This window comes from Vulpes vulpes, chromosome 16, assembly GCF_048418805.1.
Source record: "Vulpes vulpes isolate BD-2025 chromosome 16, VulVul3, whole genome shotgun sequence".
NCBI classification, from domain to species: domain Eukaryota; kingdom Metazoa; phylum Chordata; class Mammalia; order Carnivora; family Canidae; genus Vulpes; species Vulpes vulpes.
The window spans coordinates 25141918-25164462 of record NC_132795.1 but is presented as its reverse complement, the minus strand read 5'-3'; the positions used below and the strand labels follow the sequence as shown (position 1 = coordinate 25164462).

Sequence of the window (22545 nt, the reverse complement as noted above, 5' to 3'; positions counted from 1 at the left end):
AAACAGAAAATGGCTCAGTACAATATGATGGTTCTGGGTCTGACTGTTGCCAGATTTTTAGCTTAGACAATGAGATAGATACATGGAAGGTTTCAGCCATTGCTTCCCAGAACCATGTGACTCTGTTTTATAAAGCAAAGGCTTGAGGTTTATTACAAAATTCCCTGCCACTGTCATAACCCATAGGGCTGCCAAGTGCCGTTCCCAAAGTCTGTGAGAAGAATCATTAACTTTGAGAAAACCCCATGCTTGTTTATTATTAAATCACAGAGACATTAAAAGAGAAGAGCTAAGGGTAATTAGATCCATTGTTGTCAACCACAGGCTTTAAGCTATATAAAGCCAAGTTTATTTGCCATCCCTGACTACAAGTGCTGTGTGGTGTTATGTAATACATGTGACTGGTCTGTCCTTAGCAAGAAAAAAAAAAGGAAACCCCAACAGGAAATTTGTAGGGGCATGATTATCCTGATATTTACCATATTGGTATTTTTCCAATAACAAATTGGTAGGGGACATGGGATGGCTATTAGATAGTAAATACTACTCCTCCTCCATAGGGAGGCCCAATACAGATGAATAGATTTTCTTTTTCTTTTGAAAATGGGGTAAGAGGAAGAGAGAAAGTAAGTCTAGTTTGAGACATGTACATTTTAAAGTTTCTACAAGATAACCAAATGGTATCTAATCTGATCTGTAATTGCAGAAAATAATTTGGAGTTTAGGAGAAAATCCTGGGCTAAAGGTAAGAGAACTGGAGAATTATCATTATTGTGAAAGTGACAGTAAAGGACAAAGGATCATCCAATAGGGAGACAGTATAGAAAAGAGAAGAGTCCAATGTTCAAAAAATAAGAGACAGACTGATCGAGATTCTGGATGGCTGTGGAGGAAAGATAAGGAGAAAGGATAATAACATAAGAGGGTTAAGTGGTATTTCAGGGCTGGAGTAAGCAGCCTGAATGGTCTGGGGAGCAAAAAAAGGAAAAGCTAAAAGACTAAAAGTCTCCAGGGAAAGATGAACAAATACAATGGGAGCAAAGAAATGAGGACTAGTAGGTGGTTATCTTCAGAGATGGAGATCAGACTATTTAGAGGTATGACCATTTTACAGGATGAGAAAATCCAGGGTGTAAGAGTGAAATGGAGTAGGATATATGAAAGATGAGAACATGTTTAAGAGCGCAGTGATTAATTTGAGCTGCTCACACATGTCTTCTCCTCTCTGCCAATACAAAATTCAGTCCACGTAGCACATGGGTAAACGAAGAGTGCACCACTACAGTACAGAGGGGTATGATTGGACTGTTGCTTCCTACCAATACCAGCTTGCAACTATGCATTGGAGCAGAAGAGACAAAGATGTTGTGTTACTTAAATGGTACATATGGTACATTACCTTTAAATCAAGGTGTACAATGTTATTCTGATGTAGATAACAAACTCCTTCAAGTATTTGTTTAATGAGCCTGATAATATCATTTTCAGAAACCATTTCAGCCAGCTCAGGCAAACACAAGTTGAAAATTTCTCCACCCGCAGCACTGAAATGAAATTCAAATAATAGAAACATGAAAAATCATTGACCTAAAAATGACAACTTTTAAGTACTATAGAGCTATTAAGTAAAAGGCAAAGCCATCTAAACTTTAGTCTCTCTACATAGCTATATATAATTAAGAAACTGGGAGCGGGAGGGAGAGATCTTTAAGAAAGAATGTAAATGGCAAGACTATTTCAAATTTTGAGTACTGATATTTGTATAATAAAATAATAAAATAATAATATAATAATAGAGTTGAATTGCTTTATAATGCAATAATATTATAGTCTGCTTTAATGTTACAATAAAAATAATAGCTAACACTTTGAGATCAGCTCTGTTCTTCATTTTATTCATTTATATATAGACATAAATATCCTCTCTTTTGATTCTCATGGCAACTATATGGGGTAGGTGGTTAAAAGTTCCATTTTACTGATGAAGAAACAAGTACAAAGAGGTTAAGCTACTTGTACTAGGTCGCATGGTAAACAGGGACCAGAATCTGAATCTGTATAAAATGGGTAAAAATATGCATTCTTAACCAATACTCTGTATTGCAGCTTCACAAATCTTTTATTATTATTTTTAAAAGAACTGAAAATCTAAAGAATGTTGACAAAGGCATAGAAAAAAGTCCTTAAGTTTGGGATCAGTATAAATTTAAATCCCAAATCTGCTATTTACCAGCAATATAACTTAGGATCAGTCACTTATTTGGCTTTCACCATCTGTAAAACAGGGTTATCACTGAATTCAATATTTTTTGAGGACTAAATTGAAAATTCAAAAAAAATCTAGATGGTTATTCAATAAATTTATACGTTTAAGAATATCTCAAGTAAAGCATATTCTATGTGATAAAATAGGACAGTGTCTGGCATGTAGAAGGTGTTCAGTAATAGTGTTTGTCGAATGAATCAATGAATGTTGGAAATGGCAGCCATTCTTCACAGAGGTTTATTTTATTTTATTTTTTTTTAAAGGAGCTCTTCTTTATTTATTATTTATTTACTTATGATAGTCACAGAGAGAGAGAGGCAGAGACACAGGCAGAGGGAGAAGCAGGCTCCATGCACCGGGAGCCCGACGTGGGATTCGATCCCGGGTCTCCAGGATCGCGCCCTGGGCCAAAGGCAGGCGCTAAGCCGCTGCGCCACCCAGGGATCCCATTCACAGAGGTTTAAATAGAAATTCAGAAGTCTCATTGTGGAAAAGAAAGAAGCAGGTCATATGTATTAGGGGTTCTAAGAGGAAAACATAATGGTGGTCAATTTGAGTCCTACACTGGAAGTCACAGGACTGACCCTTCACATTGCAGAGGTAACCTGTAACTAAGCCATCTGTACCAATCTGTGCCAGTTAGAGGCTGCAGACATTTGCTGCTTTGCACTTTATCATATTCCAGAGAAAACAGTGTAGGACAGCTGGTAAGGAATACTTGTGAAACCTCCAATCATACTTACACTTCAACTTCCTTCAACTCCTGAAACTCTGAGAAAATTCATAAAAATTAATACCTGTCTCAAGGTATCATGGCAAAGACAACCTGAGTATTAAAAAGTTAGTTTGCTATAAAATTTATAGTCATAGAACTGAACTCAAAAATAAGGCATAGGAAGACAATATGAGAAATTCATGCTCACCTACAAAAGAAAAAAATTAATCTTTATGACTTAATAAGGCCACCCTTGGTGGCCCACTGATCTGCAGGTCTGATATCACAGCCCTGCTCAAGGTCTGAGGGAAGAGGGGCTCTCCAGGCCAGGCAGCTAGTGACACCCTCACTCCTTCCCTTTCTGGTTACATTATTTAGTTTTAATGAAACAAACCCTCTCAAAACAGAAAGTGGTCTAAATATTCCTGGAGAGATTGCAGATAATACAATCATAAGCAAGTAAGAAAATGAAGAGATCATACTTTAGATTCTTAGAATGAGTGCTTGTCTTAACATGAATTATTTGATAAGAAACCAGACCAAATAATTTGAAATAAAAGACAACTGTCTAAAATATGGATTTACATCTACTATGAAGGTATGAAAATCCAGTGTGTAGGGGTGAGAGAGAGTAGAAGGAATGAAGGATTAGAACATAGAGGGATGATGGTTTTTTAAGAACCCAATGATTAATTTGCGCTGCTCATACATGTGGTCTTCTCTTCTCTGCCAATACAAAATTCAGTCCATATAAGCACACATTCACTAAAATTAATTCAATAGCCAGAACCCTCCACTAATTAAAAATTCAAAAAATATAAGTAACTGAAAAAAGAATGTACAGCTCCCTGGTGCACATATGAGCTAAGACAGCAGGTTGCTTATAGGGGTACCTACTAAAATTCAAGACTGCCTGGGTTCCGTCCATTCTGGCTCTGCTGCTAACTAGCTGCATAAACTGGGACAAAATGTTGCCTTTGGGTCCTTTACTGTAACACAATGATACATGATGAATAAGACAGCTCCTACTTCACTGGACTGCTGTAAGAATTAAATTAGATAAACCATATAAAGTATTGAATACAATGTCTTAGGGGTCAAAGCGATCTATAAATTTTTATCACAGTGTCTGACACATGGTAGATATTCAGGATATATTAACTATTACTAGAATGAGTCAATAAATTTTAATTCCAAGCCTAGCCAATATATAGCCTTTCCGAATTTGGGGGCTTCTCACTGAACTCTGATTTTCAAAGGCAATTTAAAAAGTCTTTGCTAAATTAAAATTCATTTTTTAGAAACATTATATCATACATATAAAAATGCACACGATATATTCGTAAGTGAAAAAAGAGAGCTCCAATAGAATGCTCCCAAACTCACAATTTTGTTTATAACAGTACATAGGCACAGACCAAAACATAAGAATAATTTTAAAATACAGGAATATGTCATAAAAGTAACCACAATTTACATATGATTTCTATCTTCTATATCCTCTAAATTAAACACAATACATAGGTATTACTTTTGTAACCACACTAAGTATCCAGAGGATTTTTTGTTTGTTTCAATAACAAAATCAAACAAATATTATGACTGTCAGCCAAACATGTTGTCCCTTCTTTTCTGCTTGGCAAGCTGACCAATGTCTTTTGTAGGACTGTCATTTTTCCCATAAAAGAGGGACCTAGGTAGAGCAATGGGAAATAGAAAATTAGGAGGAGCTAAAAGGAAGGAAACAATTAGGTGACACAAGAAGCAGATTCCAGAAGTTAGCAGAAACTAGAAACATCATGGAAGCAGTGAGTAGTAGACAAGCATATGCTTTATTAAAACAAGTCACCCAAGAGCGGTGACTCCTAAGAAGAAAATAATCCCTCCAAAGTCAGAAAAGGCACCTATATTATTATCATTGCCCTGGAAGGTACATTCAGGTGTATTTCCTCTTTTACTGTTAGAAGAATTTGCCCCTTGATGGGACATCAACCAACAAACTTAGAAATTTGGAATATTTCCATTCATTTGCTTATGTATTTGTATATACATTGTGTGTGTGATAATAGTATTTTAGTACCATTCTAGGCAATCAACTTTTCCTGGTATATTGCTTTTTACAAATCTATAAATTAACTGCTTCATCCTTAAAATAACTGAATACTAAAATTAGGCTAATATACTTTTAAATTCAAAAAGGCAATGGTGCAGGTTAACTGCTAAAAAGGATTATTATAAATTATAATGCATTTTTAAACAAATAATTTCTTTAGTTTATTATGAAAGATTTCTTTTACAAAAAAAAACCTATCAGAGCCTAACACATGCTAAACATAAATTTAGCTAATCTCTTCCAACTGTTACAGATGTTCAAACACATTTTATAGACATTAATAAATGTGTCAGACTGTCACTCAATAAAAATACTATTTTAGAGTCAGATGTGATTATACTAATTAACAAGCCAGTTGGCTTAATCATGCTGTCCCCATGCTTAACCTGATGAAATGTTGAATTATTTGGGTGTTTTCAGCTTTTCACTGACTTGTGGGAAGAGATATGTTTTACTTCTTATTGCTATTATTCCTAACAGCTTTTTCACATGTCACATAAATAAATGTGTTTCTTCAACAAACAACGTGGTAGGCATACCTTCACCATCATGGAAATTCACCCTTCTATCCTCCATGAGTCATTTACCTTGGATGTGTTTTTCAAATAGATGGACAAAATACATAAATGATTTCAATTCTACATACCCATCAGATAGTTTTGCACAAAAACTCATCAACTTTTTATGCTAATAGCAATGAAAATTTACTTGTTTTCCCACAATCCTCAAATGTGTTGTCATTTGGTTTTTGTGTGTGCTGTTTAGTTTTTGTGTATATCTGAAAATATTAGAATATACACTATGTTCTCTAATGTTTTATCAACAGAAATCTTTACAAGTTCTTGTCATACTTTTATCACTCCTTTTTTTTAAAGATTGTATTTATTTATTTAAGAGAGAGAGGGAGGGAGGGAAGAAGAGGGAGGGAGGGAGGGGGAGAGAGAGAGAGAGAGAGAGAGAGAGAGAGAGAACAAGCAGGAGGCTGGGGCAGAGGGAAAGGGAGAAGCAGACTCCCCACTGAGCAGGGAGGCCTATGTGAACTGAGCTGAAGGCAGATGCTTAAATGACTGAGCCACTCCGGCCCTCTATCACGTCTATTCTTGACACTTCAAGTCACCTTATCCCGCCAATTAAGATACGTACTATAAATTTATTTAAATTTATTAAAGTATATACTTACTACTCCAGTATCAAAATGATTTCACTGGTATTTTCATAGACTTCATGAAGATTAATTACATGAGGACAAGACTTTGCCAATTCAAGTATGGCAATCTCATGTAGAATCTCTGCTCGACAATCCTGCCCTCTTCTTCTCTTTTTTAGAAATTTTGCAGCATATTCTTGGCCAGTAGATTTTGATATACACTGTCTAACCACAGCAAACTTTCCTCTGGGGGGAAAAACGAGGACAATCAATTTTAACTTCTGCATAAAGAACAATATTAGTATAATACAGACGCAGTTACAATTCTAACTTAGAGCTAATCCTTTCAAACAATGATGCCATTAGAAATTTATCTATGTTTTCTTAACTAAACTAAATCAAATACTACATGTATTTTTATAAAATTTATAGGACTATCACATAAAAATGAAAATAGCAAATGTAATAACAGGATATGATAGAATTATATTGGTTCATCACTATTAATATACTACATTATCACTGTAGGGGGAGATCTCATCCACATACCAACTCCATGCCATACTCTTGATACAAATTTTTGTTATTAAAAATGTAACAATCCTGTATCATAAATGATATTCCATTTTGTATCCTGGTCTATTTCCAAAGACTATGCCCTTAATAGAGTGCCATACTAACTCTAATCAAAGTAGCTTCCTTCAAAAACAAAAAATTAAAATGAATGCAAAAATGAGTATTTGATATTTAATTTTATTAGTGTAGTCATTTTGCCTTTCAACACCACTTTTAACAATCTTTGAAGTTTTCTATTACTAATTTAACAGTTGTTTTACCAGTAAATCTCTTAATATTGCCCAGTGTTTATGAAGCCTACAACAGATCAAAGGTGTGTCCTATGGAGAGTATCCAGAGACACTTCACAATCAACTGAGAAAATTAATAGTTATCAACAGCTGTGTAAAATACACCCATCAAGGTCATGCCTATCATTTTAGAAATAAGTATGTATTTAGCTCTCTCCAACACAAGTGCTTAGCATCTCAGCCAATATTTAAAAAGACACTGGTAAATGTGTATTCTAAGCCTGATTTGCCCCAAATCTAGTTTCCCAAAGACCTAGAGCTATTTTCAGTAAGACTATTTAAGAAACTAATAAAGGCTACTGACTGCCTACCCAGAAAAATTTACACATCCCTCAAATAGAAAGTTTTACATACAATTCCAGAGGGTTTTCAGATTTCAAAGCTCATCTGTAAACCTTCTAAACCTGAGTCCAAGGGATCCCAAATTAAGAACCTGTATCCTAAGGCTCAAATTATTTCGTAGATACTAACAAATGAGGTATAAATAAAGAGTCTTCAGGGAAGAACTTTTGTTCCACAACTCTTCTTTCCCTAATTCAACTTTTAACACAACATATTAGGTGCTTAGCAAGGAATACTTGGTATTTAGCGTGGGGGTGAGGGACAAAATAAATTGCTTGATTGTATTTTACTTGCTATTCTGTAGGGCCAGGAAGACAGATTCATTCTCTTTATTTCCCAAATTTCTTCAAAATTGGTGCCAGTGAAAAGCCTGGAAAATCAAGCTGAAAAAGTAAAGCTACTAATACCAAAAAAAAAAAAAAAAAAAGACCAAGCTACAACTTAGACTCTTCTACTTTTATCAAAACTACATCAACTCAATAAGTTTGCATGCACAAGCCTGATTCTTAGAAAGAACTTCTAAGATTTGGAATGTTTAAACTCTCAAGGTATTTTTTCACTGTGTGCAAATGTAATACAGATCAACGCATTTCAGTGACCACACAAAAAGGTCATCAGTCTCTACTCTGCATTTGAATCACCCGTGTTTATAGATTTTATACTGGATAAACTGAATCAGACTAAGATTAAATGACTCCTGAAAGGTCATATATGGAACTGGAGTGCCAAGAATCAAATCATGGAATGTAAATTCCTAGCTTTCTCTTCTAACCACTAACTACAAAACAATTCCTCCCTCTCAGACAGTTTTTTTAAGAAGTGCGAATCACTTCTGTCAATTCTCACTTAGATTAGAAGTGAAAATGTGTCTAAAACGGAAAGGGAATTTTGAGTTTCATGAAGAAATTTACCTTGTAAAACTTAGTAAACAGAAACTAGTTAGCCAAGAAAACTGTCCATCTAAAAAAAAAAAAACTGTTTATACTACCAATTGTGACAATTAAGTTCTGCTCTAATTTTATAATTATATATGCAAGCCAGAATTTTCTCAATGAGAAAACTTAACTAGCAATTTTTTTAATCCAATTCCCCCATATATTCTTATGAAGTGTTCTTAAACAAGTACAGAACTCATTAAACCAGTAAAAAGGTGACCAAATGATATTGGTAATTATTTGTCAGTGTTTACAACTGAGTAAAAGCCTCATGAGGGCACAGATCCTATCTGTCCTAATTACTACCGTTACAAAATTTACACTTTGAGAACAGGTAACAGAAATTAAAGTATCTGTTGAAAGAGTTACACACCTACTACAATACCATATGCCATGCTATTTTGCATCCTGTGCTTACAGCATTTATATTTTTTAAGGCTTGAGATTCTAATAACATTTCACATATATATTCATTTAGATACTGTTAATTACCATAATTATCAGATGACTTAGGAAGAAAAAACGAATCTTTCCCATTCTAAAATGCTAATTGTGGTTTAGAAGTATAAAAAATAATCTCTTATACATAATGTTCCTATATCAAATTTAACAAAAACACTTAAGAAAATTAAAAACGCTTAACCATAATACTTAATTCATACCCTAAAAAGGCAAAGCAACTAGATTTTCCAGCAGTGAAAATGTCTAGTAGTTACCCTTCTGCATTCTAGAAGAGACAATAAAATGTGAAAGGAGGGGGGAGGGTAAGCCACAAAGGAAACTGACGTTTATTTCTGCATCTGCCTCACCCTTCTAACCACAAGTACTAAGAAACTTTGCCTCCGTTGGGGGAGGGATGGAAAACTCCTAACCAAAATGTTAAAAAAACAGGAACAATGCAAAACATTTTGAGAATAATCTAAATGAACTGTTAATTTTTACATATTTTCTTTTAATTTGCTAAAGGAAAATAAGTTCTTAAACACTAACATCTTAAAATTAATTTTAAAAAGTTGATTTAGAAAGATTAAAAGAGTTCTTTACAAACACCTTTGTAGTTCTCCACATGCTAGCTTATGTTTACATACTTTAAAATGTAAAGCCTCAAAAGAAACAATATTATTATCCTAATTTTCATTTTGCATTAGTATATTAAAATTGGTAACAATATTGGAAGAACTTAAAGGAAGTCATTGGCAGTGAAAGATCATGATTTCCAATGATCAAGTCTAATTAGAAATATCCTTCCTTCCTTTACCACATGATTCATTAGCCCAGAGAATAATGTTAGGTCTTTCATAAAGATATTAGAAGATAGAACGTTAGCAAACTGAATTTGCCTCAGAGTCTATCATGAGTTTTGCTCTAAAATGTTAAAAAATACACCTGACTCCAGTTTATGCTTCTTATTTATGACAGTACCTCATTTATAAAACCACTTGAAATTATTAATATTGTCCTCCTCAAAGTTTAAGTTCTCCAAAACTCCCAAAGAAATATTTTATAGACTTTCAAGACCTGTAGTATCTCTATTTTGCAAAATTAATTTAATAGATGTATGTATATTCACCCATCAAAATACTAACTTAGAAATATGGAAAGGAACACCCTTTATTGTGTATACTGTTCAAAGCTTTTCATATTCAGTTACCTGGTCAAAGCAGTTTCCAAAAGTTTTTGCAATAGAAGGAAACTTGGAGACATCTAGTCCACCCTCTTATTTTAATGAAAAGGAAATCACACCACTAAGTAGATCACACAAATTTAGATCCAGAATAGAGACAGGTCAATTGACTTCCAGTTTTTGTTTTTTTTTTTAAAGATTTAATTTATTTATTCATGAGAGACACAGAGAAAGAGAAGTAGGGACATAGACAGAGGGAGAAGCAGGCTCCCTACAGGGAGTCCATTGTGGGACTTGATCCCAGGACCCCAGGATTACGACCTGAACAGAGGGCAGACACTCAACTGCTGAGCCACCCAGCTGACCCCTGACTTCCAGTTTAATCTGTTTTTTACTAAGATACTACATGAGCCATATGGTATATATTTGACATGGCTGTTAAAAAAAAAAAAAATAAAGAGGGAAGAAAACTCCTAATAATAAAGCTTTATGGTAATCTAGATATTAAGATATTGACAATATTGTGTCCACTCTAATCTTCTTATTGTAAGACTGACAATGAAAAATACAAAGTGGTCCAGAAGAAGGTAACTGGATCAAGGATGGCTGGCTGGAGATTAGGTCATAAGATGAGCATTTAAGGAAAATGACAGTGTTTAACCATATTCACATCTCTGAAGGATTTTCACATGGACATTACATGCAGCTATACAAAAGAAGAACTACAACTACTGGGTAGATGTCAGCAAAGAAAAGAGAACCTTCTGTGCCTAAGAGGCACCCACAAAATGGAACAGACACATTCGGAGGTAATGAGTTCCCCTATCACTGCAGCTTTCAAACTGAAACTGGATAAACAGCTTGTCAGGAAAACTGTAAGAAAGATTGCTGCATAAAGAATTAGAAGACCACTGACCACCAAAATCCTTCCAGTGCAAAGATTATATAACTATTCAGTGTGCGATATAGGCAACTAAAAGAAACTTACTCCTTCCTGTTATAGTGCAAAGAGAAATAATTACAGATTTAGGACCAAAGAATTTCCTAGAAATATTCTGAAAGGTTTTAAAAACTGTATTTTGCAATACATCACTAAAACACCAGATATTTTGCGCATAAAATTAATTAATGAATATGCCAGGAATTATGAACGATGCTTTCACATTTAGTTCTCAGTCTAATGAGCTAGATATTATCATCCTTATTTTGCAAAAGAAAAACTGCACCCAACATCTGACAAGGCTAGGACTTGTTACCCTTCACATAAAAGATCACCAAGAACAGAATTACTTTTCATGCTTCAGTCAACTGTTATTTGCACACTGAGATTTTCAAAGATAAAAATCAATCACACTATCTTACTATACATCGGTCAAGACAAACATGGACTTAATAAGCCATTTTAATTAAATATTTGCCTCTAGAACTAAAATCAAACCGAAGATACAGAAACTGATCATCATCTTTGAATTCTTTGTTAAACATTTTTAAAATTCAAAGATGCTGAACACATAACAAATAACTCAGTATATTTTTATAATTTCCATGTTTATTTAAATGGTAGTGCTAAATGGTCTCGTAGTCGCAGGTCACCCCTTGACCTTTAACACTCATTAGGCCAAAACAGATCAGAATTAGTCTAAGTACAGGGTTTTTTGTTTTTGTTTTGAAGATTTTATTTATTTATTCATGAGAGACAGAGAGAGACAGAGAGAGAGAGAGAGAGAGAGAGAGAGGCAGAGACACAGGCAGAGGGAGAAGCAGGCTCCATGCAGGGAGCCCGACGTGGGACTTGATCCCGGGACTCCAGGATCAGGCCCTGGGCTGAAGGCGGCACTAAACCACTGAGCCACCTAGGCTGCCCTAAGTATACGGTTTTACTTATAGAACATACATTCTTCAGCAGACAGAATTATACTATCAAATAGAAGTTAATTCTTTTTATTTAATTTAGGAAAAAAAGAGGAGACTTTCCTTATTATTATTATTTATTTTTTTTAGCCCAGCACAATATCCTAGGAATTAAAAAAAAAAATTTTTATCAAAAATTGGTAGCATTCTACTAAATACTTCACAAATATTATCTAATTTAATCCTCGTAACAACCATAGAAGGTAGATACAATTATCTTCCTCCCAACTTCTCCGGTGAGGAAAATAGCATTAAGAGGTACAAAAATGTAATCGAGGTTACAAAGTTTGGAAATGACAGAGCCCTGATTTGGACTTGGCAGTCCACCATGCTAAGCTCCTGTTGCCATGCACAGGATCAAATAAGAGCCCGGATCTCCTATCAGGGCCCTGAATCTAGGTGGGATATTATCTTATAAACTCACTAACTCTCTAAGATTTGATTTCCAAGTCAGTTAAGAGTAGACCCTTCTAATAAGAGCAGAGATGATGACTTTCTAATCATTTTTTTAAATGATCAAGTGAATTTTATAGAACTATAGACCCAGAAACAGCACACACATTATAAAATTTCCTTACCTTCCCAGCTCTTTTGATGTAAGTGTATAAAAATTATTAAAGTTTTCCATTTTCATTGGAGTTTGAGGAGTTGTAGTTAGCAAGCCTGAAATACTTCGGCAATCAAATCTTCTCCTCGACATGTTAGATGACTCCCAGGTATGGTTCTTTAGTCACTTATTTTTACCTATGTTAAAAAAAAAAAAAAGATACAGGATATAACCTAAATGCAATTAAGTAGAAAAAAAAAGATGTTATCTCAGACAGACAGGATGTACATTACATTTTACAGCTCCAAATATAGCTGTAAGATACAACCGAAAAAGAAAGAAAAAAAGATTTAAACAGCACATTCTACTCATAAGGAAAAAAAAAGAAAGCACACACATACATTCTATTATTTCTATGGTATTTGAACTAAGTTACTGACTTTATTTCAGAAGAAAGCTACTATAAAAATCCTCAAGACTTTCCAAATTTTTTAAAAAGTTATAATAATTTTAATACACTCAATTTCATTTCTAAACTCTCATTCTTTAAAGTTATATCTTCACATAACAAGATTTTAACATAGCAAAGTGATGATTATTCGTTTTAAATTTAATTTTAGGGCAGCCCAGGTGGCTCAGCGGTTTAGTGCCACCTTTGGCCCAGGGCGTGGTCCAGGAGACCCGGGATCGAGTCCCACATCAGGCTCCCTGAATTGAGCCTGCTTCTCTCTCTGCTTGCGTCTCTGCACCTCTCTCTCTCTCTCCTCATGCGTGTCTCTCATGAATAAATAAATAAATAAAATCTTCAAAAAATTTTTAATTATACATGGCCAAATTTGGTGGTGAATTCACATTTTGTGAGTTATGTAACTGACTTCTGAACGACAATAAGAAATAGAACTTGGTTCACAGACTACCTACATTTCAATATTAAATTCAGACTTTCATAGGTCTTAAGAGTTTTTTTCTTTTGGGAGAACAGAGAGCTCCATAATGTTGTTGGATAAGTTACAGACTATATATGAAGCCTTATTCTACAATTCTATGATCTTGAACTCATATTTATCTGCAGCTTTGTGATATTTACATGTATTCAGTTTTAACAAAACCACCACTTCATATTAATTAAATTCATATAATAATTGTAGACTATATATTTTATAATAGTCAGGACTTCCACCTATGTGTATCTAACAAAAGATCCAGTATCGTTCTTCTAGCACCCTCTTTCAATAACCCCCTAGGCTTTTGTTCTTTCTCTGCCACATTTTTCTTCCACTTATTTCCTACTTGACATGTACTGTTCTTTATCTTCCTAAATTCAAATGTCAGTTATATTCAATTTAATAACAGTGTGATAAGAACTCAGTGTTTTCAGTTTCCACATATTCTTGGTTTTGTTCTTAAGTCAACAAGATTTTTTTCTCTAAATCTGTTGGTCTTTGGAGAAACAGAGGCCTAACTAGTTTTGGTATACATTTCTATAGTGTAAGGGTTGCAGCGTAGTATTCTGAATATAACTTTTGGAGTAAATCACATCTGGGTCTAAATCCCATTTATCCATACCAGCTATGAGATTATACTAAATTATTTAACTTCACTACTGTTATGGACCAATTGTGTCCCTCCCTTCAAAATTCACCCGCTGAAAAACAAAAACAAAAACAAAATTCACCCGCTGAAGTCCTAGCCCCCAGTACCTCAGAGGGTGACTATATTGGGAATTAGGGCCTTTAAAGCAGTAATTAAGTTAAAAATGAGGTCACTACGGTAAGCCCGAATCCAACAGGACTGGTGTCCTTATAAAAAGTGATTAGGCCACAAAAACACACAGATGGAAAACCATGTGAAGACATAGGGAGAAGGACATCTACAAGCCATAGAGAAAGGCCTCAGAAGAAATCAATCCTGCCAACACCATGATCTCAAATTGTTACTGTCCACAATTATGAGAAAATAACTTTGTTATTTAAGTCACCTGATCTGCAGTACTTTGTTATGGCTGTGTGGGAAATGAACATAGCTACTTTAAAAATAAAGAAAAGAAAGAAATACTTCAAATGTCTACAAAGGGATACAAATATCCTAATAAACACTCGCTTTTTCGATCTTATTGCTTTGTCATATTTCGTTTAAATTAAAAATAAGTAAGACATCATAGACACAGCTGAAGTTGGTCCTTTCTTTCCATCCCCAGGTTATATTCCCACTAGCACTGGCTAGGAGAGCTTATCATTTCCTTGCCAACATGCGTCCCATTCAGGCCTTTAATTTTGGCTACTCTAGTGTGATGAAGGGAAAGGAAATTTTGTGATTTATTTTGCATTTCTCTGATCTGGTGAGGAAAGCTTCAATTCTGCTTCCTCTAAAGTATGGATTATAATAGAATCTATCTTGCATAGCTCTATGGATTAAAATCAAAATATGATCTACTCACGCAGAATGACACTGGTACAGTGCTGGTCAGGAAGAGTGTATCATGATTGTTCAGAGAGGAAATATTGTTAATATTCTACCCAAAGATACTCTCTGTATCTTCCCTGGCTACTGTTAAGTAGTTGTACTGTTTCCATAATACAAAACTCTCATCCCAGGTTAGCTTAAACTTAACTCTTAAGATTCTTTTTTTTTTTTACTATGTTTTGATAACCTGTATACTTTCTTAGTTCTGATGGCACTCAATCACATTGGTCACATAGTCCTCTCAGAAAAATCAAAATGTTTACCAATTTCTATGCTCAATCTATTTTTTTTTCAGGTCATCTTTGGGCTTTTACAGGTTTTTTCCCCTAAATTTAGAAGTCTATAAATATGCCTGCTTATGAGTTGTACTATACATATATACACATATATACAGAAAGAAGGGATGTACCCGTATCACGGATATAAATTGAGCTCATTCCCAACACTGTCCATCAGTCAGGCCTTGGGAAATATAAGGACATGTCAAGTTCAATCATAGAGACAAAGTATAGGCTCTGGATTCTGAGATGTTCACCTCACCTAGATTCTAGAATCTAAGATGTTTATCTTATGCTGTAATATATCAGCTACAAAGTGATCTATTCATAAGAACTCTAGCAGAACTAATTTTATGAGTAAGAATTTTCTGCTCTCAAGTTTCCAAAGAGTCAATATGGATCTTAAATGTAATGAAGATTTATGCTCAGTAAAATATTATTTTTAATAATGAAAAAAACAAAGTCATTGAATGAATGAACCCCAAAGTCCAAAAAGTATTTAAATATACCTAAATAATAGGAAACTACATATTCAAAAATCATGCTTTCAAAGAATATTTTTAGCTCCTATAATATTAAGTGAAAAAAGGAAGACACAAAAAGTATATACACTGTGATAATTTTGTGGCAAAAACATAAAAGCAAATAGAAGAAAAGATTGGAAAACTAGGGCAAAATGTTAATAGTGGTTATCTTTGGGTGGTGGCAATATGGCAGTATTTATACTTTCCTGGTATTTAAAGTATCTACACTAAGCAGGTACTATTTTAATAATGGGCAAACAATTAGCAAATGCCTTTGGGTAAAAAAAAAAGAAAGGTGGCTGTGAATATATACGACTAGACTGTAAATGCAGAGACTTATCCATTTGCAATAGCAAAATATATATCTTTACACATTAAAGGTTTACTTGGTTGTAGGTTGGTTGAATTAAAAATAGTCTGCTTTGATCCCAGCATTAGTTACCCAGTACCTATAAGCTAAAGCGCTACTGCGTGACACACAAAAGCCTCTGAGGCCAGGTACATACCAGCATCATTTCCTGCCACACTCTTTTTTTTTGCCTTCACATATCTGTTATACTTTTCAGTCTGAAATGTTCTTTATACTTTTCCTTAAAAGGCTAAGTCTTCTTATATACCCTTCATATCTCGACATAGAAGGTCACCTCACCCACAAAGCTTTGCTAAAACCCAGGCTGGTTAAATGCCTCTCCTTTACTTTTCAAACAGGAGGAACAGGAGGACCCTTGACAATCCTCTTTACTTCAACATGTAACATGTTTGACTGCAATTCTCTTTAGTGTCTAAAGGGCAGTAATATGTGCTTTTGTGTCTAAATTCCCAGCACGGTGTCTGGCACCCAGTAGGAATTTTTTTTAATGTTTGACGAACTGAACTATAAGGATTATCATATACAGCAACAAGAATTTCTAGATGCATCTCATATCTTCAAGGGCTTAGCAAAACTTGAGATCTTGATAATATTGGAGCTTCAAGCAGCTTAATCTCTGCTTAACCAATATTTGGCTAAATAAATACTCTAAACTGCTATTAGAGAATTTCAGTTCTAAACAGGATAGCCATAAAGCCTAGAAACATGGATAAAATTATTTTATCATATATTGTAATGTAAATACCAACAGACCATTTGTTTTGTATTTACCTGTCTTTCCAGACTAGGTGACCACCTGTTTTTAGGTGAATACCTACTCCGGCTAATAATATCAATATTTTAAAAGCTACTGCATTCAGGTAATTCAGATATTTGTCCTGGTAAAGACTGACAAATCTGCATCATTATCATTATGAAGTAAATTCAAAAAGCAATGGCAAACAAAGCAAGGCACAAGATTACAGGGAAACAACTGCCTCTTTCTAAGTCAGCATTTTATAGCCACCAAGTTTTTCCTAAGAAACAGAGGAACTTCAAAAAAAACAAAACAAAAACAAAAACAAAAAGAAAAGAAACAGAGGAACTGGAGATTTATTTATTGAGCATTCATCAAAATAAAGAATTTTCTGCTAGTGTAGCAGAAGAATCCATTTTTAGTCACTGACTAGAAGTAAAGGTATTGGTGTAGGTATATGGATGGAGATGATTTTCAATTTCAAGAAAGAGACTATTTCTTCTACTAACTGTATTCTAATAATAGGTTTTGTTTGTTTGTTTCTAGAGATTGAATAGAAAGAATAAGTCAAGAATTTTATCCTTTGAAAATCATGAAAGGAAGCCAGCTAACTGACTGTACCCGACCAAACCAGGCCAGTGTACACAACCCAAGGGCTGAAGTTCCAGGTAACAACCCCAGGCCTGGGCAGCCCCAGTGGCTCAGCGGTTTAGCACCGCCTTCAGCCCAGGGTGTGATCCTAGAGACCCGGGACCCACCTGGGGCTCCCTGCATGGAGTCTGCTTCTCCCTCTGTCTGGGTCTCTGCCTCTCTCTCTCTCTCTCTCTCTCATGAATAAATAAATTTTTAAAAAATCAAAAAAATTGCAATATCACAACATTTAAAAATATGCACTTGTAACTTAATTTATAGGTACATTTGTTAACTGAAGTATTCAAAGAAATAACCTTTGAAAATAGTCTATCATAGAATATAAACTACTTAGAAATAAAATCATAGAATTTTGTCACCAATATGGTGGAAAACTAAAGCAACTGAAACATTTAAAGTTTTCCCAAGTGGAAAGGGAGTGTAGAAATGACTGTGAATGTTTCTGGCACAATCAATACCCATAGAATGCAAAAGAATTCTTAAAAAAAAAAAAAAATCAAACGAGGATCAGTCAAAATCTTTTAGAAGCAGTAAATCTAGGAGCACTGTGCTTAGCTGACTATCTTATATACAGGAAATATACACTACAAGATAAGAGACATACAATTTTCAGACAATTTTAGGATTTAGTGAAAGTGTTAGGATTGATTTCCTTGATTCATGGGTTTTAAATTGGGTCCCTTGCGTACAACAGGAAATTTGTGATAAGGGTATTCTCTCTTAATCATCAAATCCAACAGCTTCAAAACAAAGGTTTCAAATACATTTACATTTTTACTTAACTGGTAACATAAAAATAAAGATGTTTGATCAGAAACATGCCATAAAATGCCTGTATCTTCTTCAGATTTGTTATTAATGTGGTAACACAGTGATCAATTAGTCCACATTTGAGTTTCCTAAAAACTGATTCTATCTTAACCAAATTGTAATTCACTATTCAGAGTCCAAGAGCAACTACAAACATTCTGTCCACACACAAATCAGAACGACTTTAAAATCACTACACAAGTGGGTGCCTGGGTGGCTTTGCAGGCGAAGCCTCTGCTTTCATCTCAGGTAACAATCCCAGGGTCCTGGGAGCCAGTTCCCACCCTGGCCTCCCCAGGAGGCAGGGAATCTGCTTCTCCTTCTCCCTCTGCCCCTTCCCCTTTGCTTTCACCTGCAACCTCAAGTAAATAAATAAGATCTTTACAATAAAACGACTACAACACAAGTTCTACTTTCAAAAATTAAATATACTGCCATGTAAATATACTTCACTTCAATTTTAGACCAAACATTTAGAAAATGACCTAAGGTGCATGTTATGTAGCTCGCAGATAAAGCAGCTATTAATCCCTCCACTTATTAGGAATATTAAAAACTATAAAAAAGAAAAATAGAAGAAAAAAACATCTCACAGAAGGATGAGAGGGGAGGAAGTGAAGTCTTAAATGAGGGCATTGCTTTTACTGACCAACTTTTTCAAAAGTACAAAGCTCTACAGATAACGCGCGGTTTAGTGTTTATGAAACAAATACTGGAAGTAGTTAAAAACTACTTCGGGACGGTTCAGTACAAGACAATAAAAGTGTGTCGGTGAGGAAGCGGGCTGATGACCTTTCCCTTGGATAGACCTGTGCTCTCGCGGTGGGCCCCCAGGGAGGTGGGCCCCCAGGGAGGTGGGCTCCCCACGGCTGGGTCCCCAGGGCCAGGCTCCTGATGGCCAGATCCCAGGGCCGGGTCCCCATGGCTGGGTCACCAGGGCCAGGGTCCCCATGGCTAGGTCCCAGGGTCGGGTCCCCATGGCCAGGTCCCCAGGGAGATGGGCTCCCCAGGGAGGTGGGCCCCCAGGGAGGTGGGTCCCCAGGGAGGTGGGCTTCCCAGGGAGGTGGGCTCCCCAGGGAGGTGGGCCCCCAGGGAGATGGGCTCCCCAGGGAGGTGGGCCCCCAGGGAGGTGGGTCCCCAGGGAGGTGGGCCCCCAGGGAGATGGGCCCCCAGGGAGATGGGCTCCCCAGGGAGGTGGGCCCCCAGGGAGATGGGCTCCCCAGGGAGGTGGGCTCCCCAAGACGGTGGCTCCCCACGGCGGGGTGCCCAGGGCCAAGCTCCCCAGGGCGGCGGACCCCCAGGGCCAGATCCCCAGGGCCGGGTCCCCAGGGAGGTGGGCTCCGCAGGGCCGGGTCCGCATGGCCAGGTCCCCAGGGGCGGACCCCATGGCCAGATCCCAGGTCCGGATCCCCAGGGCCGCAGCGCTCGCCCAGGCAGCCGGGGGAGGGCGCGGGGCGCAGGGTGAGCAGATCCAGGGCGGCCGCCACGCGGGCAGCGCCGCCAGGTGGGCCCCTCCGCGGCCCCGCAGGTAAACGTTACGCGGGCCAAACAGCGGCGGGACGCCGTGGAGACCCACCCGCACACGTGCCGGCCCCTCCCCCGCCTCCCCCGCGCTCGGCCGCCGCCGCGAACCCCAAGCGCCCCACGAGCACAGGAGGGCGGGGGGTCCGGGCCGCCGTCACGCAGCCGCACGGGGCGGCCCGTGGCCCGAGACCACGGCAGTCCGTCTTCGCCATCCGATGCCTTTTTTTTTCCTTTTTAAGATTTTCCTAACTTACCCAAGAGAGACCCAGCGAGGGGGCGCGCCGCGGGCCCCGATCCGGGACCCGGGGTCACGCCCCGGGCTGCAGGCGGCGCCGAGCCGCGGGGCCGCCGGGCCGCCCCCGAAGCCGCCGCCTTCACTGCACCGCCCGCGAGCGGGGCCCCGAGTTCCCCCGCAAGGCCAGCACGGACCTCCCGGGGGGAAGGCAGCGGCCCGTGCCCACCCCCCGGCGTGGACGCGGCCGGACCCGGGGACCGCGTGGACGCGGCGCGGAGAGGGGCGCGACCCCGGGAGCCAGCGAGGCAGGGCTGCAGCCGCAGGGCCGCGCCGGCCGGGGTCGCGGCTCGGGGACACGCAGGGAGGCCGGGCGCGCAGCCCGAGCCCCCGACGGCGCGGCGGGACCAGGCCCGCGGAGGCGCGAGGCGGGGGACACTGACCCTCGGGCCGCAGCCGCTCCTCTCGGGCGGCCCCTCCGAGGGGCTCCCGTCCCCGCACGCCGGCGGCCGGCGCACGGCTCCTCCAGCTCTGGCCCGCCGAGGCGCCCGGCGCTCCGAGGTGGCGGCGCCCCTCGTCCTCTTCGGCACCACGGCCCGCAGCTGGGACCCGTTCCCCGGCGGGCGGCTCCCGGCGACCGCGGCGGACGCGCGGCCCGACTCGCAGTTGAGGTTTGAAAACTGCAGCCGCGTTGCGGGGCAGGGCTGCAAGCTAGGACCCGCCCCCTCGGCCGGGGCAGCCAATCCGAGAGCGCGCCGGGGCAGGGGCGGCCACGTGACGGGCGGGGCGGGGCGCCGGGCGCGGCGCGTGCTGAGGGGCGGGGCTGGGGAGACCCGGAGCCGCGGGAGGCTGTGGCCTGTGCGGCGGGGCGAGGCGGGGCGGGGCGGCGGAGCAGGTGCGGGGCTCCGGGGGCGTGTGGCCTGCGCGTGGGGGCGGGGCGGCGGAGCAGCTGGGGGCGCCGGGGGGTGTGGCCTGCACGTGGGGGCGGGGCGGCGGAGCAGGTGCGGGGCTCCGGGGGGTGTGGCCTGCGCGTGGGGGCGGGGCGGCGGAGCAGCTGGGGGCGCCGGGGGGTGTGGCCTGCGCGTGGGGGCGGGGCGGCGGAGCAGGTGCGGGGCTCCGGGGGGCTGTGGCCTGCACGTGTGGGCGGGGCGGCGGAGCAGCTGGGGGCGCCGGGGGGTGTGGCCTGCACGTGGGGGCGGGGCGGCGGAGCAGGTGCGGGGCTCCGGGGGGCTGTGGCCTGCACGTGTGGGCGGGGCGGCGGAGCAGCTGGGGGCGCCGGGGGGTGTGGCCTGCACGTGGGGGCGGGGCGGCGGAGCAGCTGGGGGCTCCAGGGCAAGTTGCGGGGCGGGGGTGGGGGGACTGAGACCGGCGGGGCCGCCAGGGCGGAGCGCAGGGCTCCACGGCCGCCGGGTGCACCGGGCCTGCGCCCAGAGCGCTCAGTCCGCGAGGCGTGAGTACGTGCAGCCTGGAGAGGAGGAAATAAAGTCAGTCCCAGCTGCTCACTCATTCCCGAAGGTCTGTGCCTCCCACAGACTTGTTTTCTTTCTCCCTGTGACATGAACCCACCCTGCACGTGGGCACCCACTCTGCGTCAACTTGGAAGTATGGACAGCACGTGGGGACTTCTGGAGGCTGAGCCCCACCGCTGGAGTTCGCTGGGGGACCCTGCGTCCTGAGGCGTGGCTGAAGGCCGGGTGAGGAAGGTCTGGAGGACGCAGCAGGGGCCGTGGAAGAGATGGAAGCCCAGAGCAACCAGTCAGGATCTGTCATCCCTTGAAGAGAACGGAAAAGGCTGCAAGTTCTGTGCGAGACACAACTGAATTTGTCAAATGCATATATGATCTAGGATGGGTTGCAGAGCATATTTACAGTCATTGTAGAAGATTACAGGGAAATATATTGAGAGAGAAATAGTTCTTTTTCAAAAGCCTGTAACGTTCAATCAACATTCATTTACTTATTTAAGATTTATTTATTTTACTCAGCGCTAGCGTGAGAAGGGGCAGAGGGAGAGGGACTCCTCAAGGAGCCTCCCCGCTGAGCGCTGAGCCCAACACAGACTCCATCCAAAGACCCTGAGATCATGACCTGTGCAGAAATCAAGAGTTAGCTGCTTAATGGACAGGGCCGCCCAGGTGCCCCCCAGTCAACATTTAAAGAGGGGAGTTTCTTGTTCTAGCCCAGTAAGCCAAGTAAATTCCCATGAAGCCATCTGTTGACTTTCTATACTGTATTTTTCTTAAGATAAATGCATAAAATGCCTCATAATCATTTAATGATGTTGGCTTGTTGTTACTTAACTGATTCATCCCAGTCCAGTGTGTCACTTGGAGAATATTGCTTACATCTCTCCTTGTTGCTAACAATTGACATGACTACAGAAGTCTACAGTTAAGATGGGAAAGAAAAAAAAAACAAAAAACAAAAACCTGCATGCTGAAATGGACTTTTCAACTATCATCATCTAAGAGTTCACAAACCAATGAGACTC

At 40.0% G+C, this 22545-nt stretch overlaps 1 protein-coding gene and 1 long non-coding RNA gene across 2 annotated transcripts in view; one reads left to right on the top strand and one right to left on the bottom strand.

The window, feature by feature from the left end:
* STK17B (serine/threonine kinase 17b) overlaps positions 1-20682 on the bottom strand; it is a 28807-nt gene extending 8125 nt beyond the window's left edge. Inside the window, exons 1-4 of the mRNA XM_072742918.1 lie at positions 20498-20682; positions 12498-12663; positions 6275-6487; positions 1400-1544 (exon numbers count right to left, since the gene is read on the bottom strand). Of these exons, the coding sequence (XP_072599019.1) occupies positions 1400-1544; positions 6275-6487; positions 12498-12619 (480 nt within the window). The 5' untranslated portion in view covers positions 12620-12663; positions 20498-20682. The remainder of the gene's footprint in view (positions 1-1399; positions 1545-6274; positions 6488-12497; positions 12664-20497) is intronic.
* A 204-nt stretch (positions 20683-20886) lies between these two features.
* LOC140595878 (uncharacterized) lies at positions 20887-22325 on the top strand. Its single transcript, XR_011997821.1, has 2 exons — positions 20887-20949; positions 21587-22325. It is a non-coding gene; the product is annotated as an uncharacterized lncRNA (long non-coding RNA).
* The last annotated feature ends 220 nt before the right edge of the window (positions 22326-22545 follow it).